We start from the raw sequence: 3,975 nt of genomic DNA on the forward strand, positions 1-3,975 counted from the left end.
GCGGGCGCTGCTGGCGCTGGCCGCGGCGCTGCTGGCGCGCGGCGCCCCCGACTACGACTACGTGAGCTACCAGTCGGACGTGGGGCCCTACGGCGGCGGCGGCGGCGGGCGCTTCTACGCCAAGGCGCGGCAGTGCGTGGCCATCCCCGCCGACCTGCGGCTCTGCCACGGCGTGGGCTACGACAAGATGGTGCTGCCCAACCTGCTGGAGCACGAGAGCATGGGCGAGGTGAAGCACCAGGCGAGCAGCTGGGTGCCGCTGCTCAACAAGAACTGCCACATGGGCACGCAGGTCTTCCTGTGCTCGCTCTTCGCGCCCGTGTGCCTCGAGCGGCCCGTGTACCCGTGCCGCTGGCTCTGCGAGGCCGTGCGCGACGCCTGCGAGCCCGTCATGCAGTTCTTCGGCTTCTTCTGGCCCGACATGCTCAAGTGCGAGCAGTTCCCGCAGGACGACGTCTGCATTGCCATGACGGCGCCCAACGCCACCGAGGTGGCCAGGCCCAGAGGTGGGTGCGGGCGCGCGGGACGGGACAAGACGGGGAGCGCCTTGGTGGGTACACGTGCCCCGCGCCCCCGGAGCGGCTCTCCTCTTGCTTGGGGGTGCAGAGAGCCTTGTTCTGCGCAGGCTTCGCGATGCGCTCGCGCTTTGCTCCCGTTAGCAAAGCCAGGCAAGGTGCCGTGCAAAGTTTTGCAGCCACTCACGCTTTGCATGTGCCGTATCTTGTGTCCTGCACGCTCGTAAGCGAGCTGTTGGCTTGCAAAGATGCTCGCAGAAAGGGAGTCCGTGAAATCCTGGCACCCAAGGGAGTGCTCTGGGGCGCCCGCTTTTTTTTTCTTTCTCCCCCATTAACACCTTAAAATTGGAATTTGTTGCTGCCTCTCCGAGAGCTGACCTGCAAATTCCTTTCTGCTTAAGCGTGGGCGGTGAAGCCTGCAGGCCCCCYGGGATGCACCGGCGGAGCCGCAGATTAATTCGGCATTACACATTCCTGCCCCTGCCCRCAGGGGAACGCGGGAGCCGGACGGAGGCTGCAGGGTCAGAGCTTGGGGCACAGGGGGCTGCAGGGACCCGGGGGCCTCCAGGGGAGGTGGCAGCACCCATCGGCTGCAGCACCTGGAAAATGCATCCCGAAGGGTGACCCTGGAGCGAACACAAAAGCGGCATCTCCCAGAGCCACAGATGTCCCTGTCAGGAGCCCAGATCCACATCTGTGCTGCCGGCTGGTCTCTGCTCCGGCCGGAGCCAGGAGCTTGGGAGCGGTTTCAGCCCTTGGGATGACACGAGCTTCCATGTCGCGCTGSATCCCGGGATGCGCGCGGCATTCCAGCCCCCGCGCGCCGCAACCCGCGCCGTGCTCTGCTCTGCCSCGCAGGAACCACCGTGTGCCCGCCGTGCGACAACGAGATGCAGTCGGAGGCCATCGTGGAGCACCTCTGCGCCAGCGAGTTCGGTAAGGGGCACGTGCCCRCACGCTTTTCCCGCGGCTTTCCCGGCCATCCGGCCGCTCCGGAGCGGGCTGGGGGCCAGGGGTGGCCCCGTGGCAGACGTGCCTCTAGATGTCAGTGTCGGCTCGCGTGGCCACGGAGGAACGTGGGCTTGCTCGGATCAACCCCTGGGCTTTGACGTCCTTGCTGGGTGCCGGACTGCCCGGCAAGGTGATGGGAGCCGCCCAAGCAAGGTGCGCGTTCCTTSGGATTAGCGCTCCGGCGGCGCCGCGCTTCCAGCGGGAAGCGCTCCTGAGCGCACCGGCGATGCCCGGCAAAGGCTCCCGCCACCAGGAAAAGCAGCGCCGCCGCCTCTGCTTCCCAGGCACGTCCCGAGGATGGAGGAGCAGCCGGCGCTGCCGGGCGCGGGCTGCAAGGGGACAGGGAATTGGGACCGTGCGCCGGCGGTTCCGCCGCTCTCCGGCACGCGCGGACGTTGTGCAAGCGAGCGGCGGCCGAGGCCAAAGCAGCGGCATCCTCGGCGCCGTCCCGCAACGTGGGGCCTGCCGGGAAGCTCGCGGCGGCGGCGCCCGCCGGGCAGGAATGTTTCCTGGCAGCGCCCGGGAATGCCGGAGAGCTCGGCCGGCCGGTGCCGTGCGGCGGGGATGGCGCYGCCAGTTGCATCCGCTCCGCTCGAGTGGAGGCCGGCGCTTCCAGCCGTCGTAGGGACTCGGCATCGGGCTCTGTGCCCCGGATCAGCAGGAATTCCAGGGACTTTGTTCCGAAGTGCGCCGGAGCGCTCGCTGAGACCCAGATTCCTCCCATTCCTCTGTCTTCCCGCTGCCGCCCTCTTCTTGTCTTGGGAAGAGGAGCCTGGATGCAGCCGCCAAGGGCTCAGCTGGTGGCAGCGGTGCTGCTCCGTCCTCGTGCCGGGACACCCTCACCTTCCCGCTTTGTCCCTGGAATCCAGAGCGGGGGTGAAGCTCCAGAGCGGGGGTGAAGCTCCCTGGCAGCCGGGTGGGCTGCGGAGCTGCCGGCATCCCTGGCACAGCGCGGCCGTGCACGGAGCGCCGATCCTGCCGGCGCACAGGGAATCCCATCCGGACAGCCCCTGCTCCGACGGAAAGCGTGCTGGGCTGCAGCAGCCCCCAACTCCCTCCTTTCCTCCTCTTTCCCAGCAGGTTTATTTATTGTTTCTGCGCTTCCCGGGGCTCCGAGCGCATCCGGCGGCGCGGGAGCCGCCGCTGCAATGGATACCCGCTGTTTGCTTTTCCCCTTGCCCGGCAGCTCCCTGCCGGCTGCCTTCTCCCCTTCCAGCCCTAACGCGGCTCCTGGCACCATTCCCTCCCCCAGCGCTTTTCCAGGGGAGCAGCCTCGCTCCTCAACACCCCGAATGCGGGAAGCGCCTGGAAAACTTGGCCAGGGCGGTCGCCGCTCCGTGGAGCGGGAGCGAGCCTGAAGGAAGCTCCCCAGTGTTGGGAATATGTTAGTGATTTGGGGCCATGTGTGCTTCCCCCCTCCAAACAAGGCAAAGCCAAATGGCACAGGAGCGATGCTTTAATGCACAACATATTTCCATCATTTTTTTCCCTCCATGCGCTAAATTCTCCTTCATGGTCATGGCAAAGAAACATTTTTATTATTATTATTATTTAATTTTTTATTTTGTAAACCCGAGTTGCGATTCGCTCAGGGAGAAATCCGTTCTGTGGGAGTCAGGCGGGATGAGGCACGGATGAAGACTGTTCGGGAATCACTTTGTCCTTGCCCTCCGCGTTGTCTTTCAGCCCTCAAGATGACCATCAAGGAGGTGAAGAAGGAGAACGGCGACAAAATGATCATCCCGAGGAAGAGGAAGGCCCTGAAGCTGGGGCCTATCAGGAAGAAGAACCTCAAGAAGCTGGTGCTTTTCCTCAAAAACGGAGCCGACTGCCCTTGCCACCAGCTGGACAACCTGGGCCACCACTTCCTCATCATGGGCCGCCAGGTGAAGAGCCAGTACCTGCTCACAGCCATCTACAAGTGGGACAAGAGGAACAAGGAGTTCAAGAAGTTCATGAGGAAGATGAAGGCTCCCGACTGCCCCACGTTCCCCTCCGTCTTCAAGTGACCCGCGCACGGTGGCCCCGCTCCCGCCGCGGCTGCCCTGGCCCCGTCGCTTCCACCTGCCCGTTTTAGCGTTTCCCTTTGCAAATCCCGGCCCTYCTGCCGCTCCGAGCCGGTGTTTCCCGTCGTGCCCGCGGCCGGGATGCCTTCGTGCCGTGCGCCAGCTCCGCTCCAAAGCCGGCGGGACGCGTCGAGGTGACGATGGAGGGGAGGACCAAGACGGGCACGGCCAGGGCTGCGGCGCTGGAGAGACCCCCGCCGCAGCCATAGGATGCCCTGGAGCGCTCCTTGCCCTGTCCCTGTTCCACAGCCGTGTCCCCATCCCGCAGCCGTGTCCCCGTCCCGCTCCCGGTGCCGCTGCCGCCTCCGGAGCCCCGTCTCCCTCCGGAGGCAAACGCCCCGGCGCTTCCTCCTCCTCCTCCTCTTCCTCGCGTGCACAGAAGC

General features: G+C 65.5%; 1 protein-coding gene across 1 annotated transcript; it reads left to right on the forward strand.

The window, feature by feature from the left end:
• Position 1: 1 nt before the first annotated feature.
• Positions 2-3,535, forward strand: SFRP1 (secreted frizzled related protein 1; the record flags this gene model as incomplete). Its single annotated transcript, XM_026046986.1, has 3 exons — positions 2-506; positions 1,374-1,451; positions 3,213-3,535. Coding segments are annotated over 3 exons (906 nt in total), but the record flags the coding sequence as incomplete, so codon positions are not given.
• Positions 3,536-3,975: the final 440 nt, after the last annotated feature.

Source organism: Nothoprocta perdicaria, unplaced genomic scaffold (genome assembly GCF_003342845.1).
Source record: "Nothoprocta perdicaria isolate Ctin4 unplaced genomic scaffold, notPer1 scaffold_466, whole genome shotgun sequence".
Classification (NCBI taxonomy): Eukaryota; Metazoa; Chordata; class Aves; order Tinamiformes; family Tinamidae; genus Nothoprocta; species Nothoprocta perdicaria.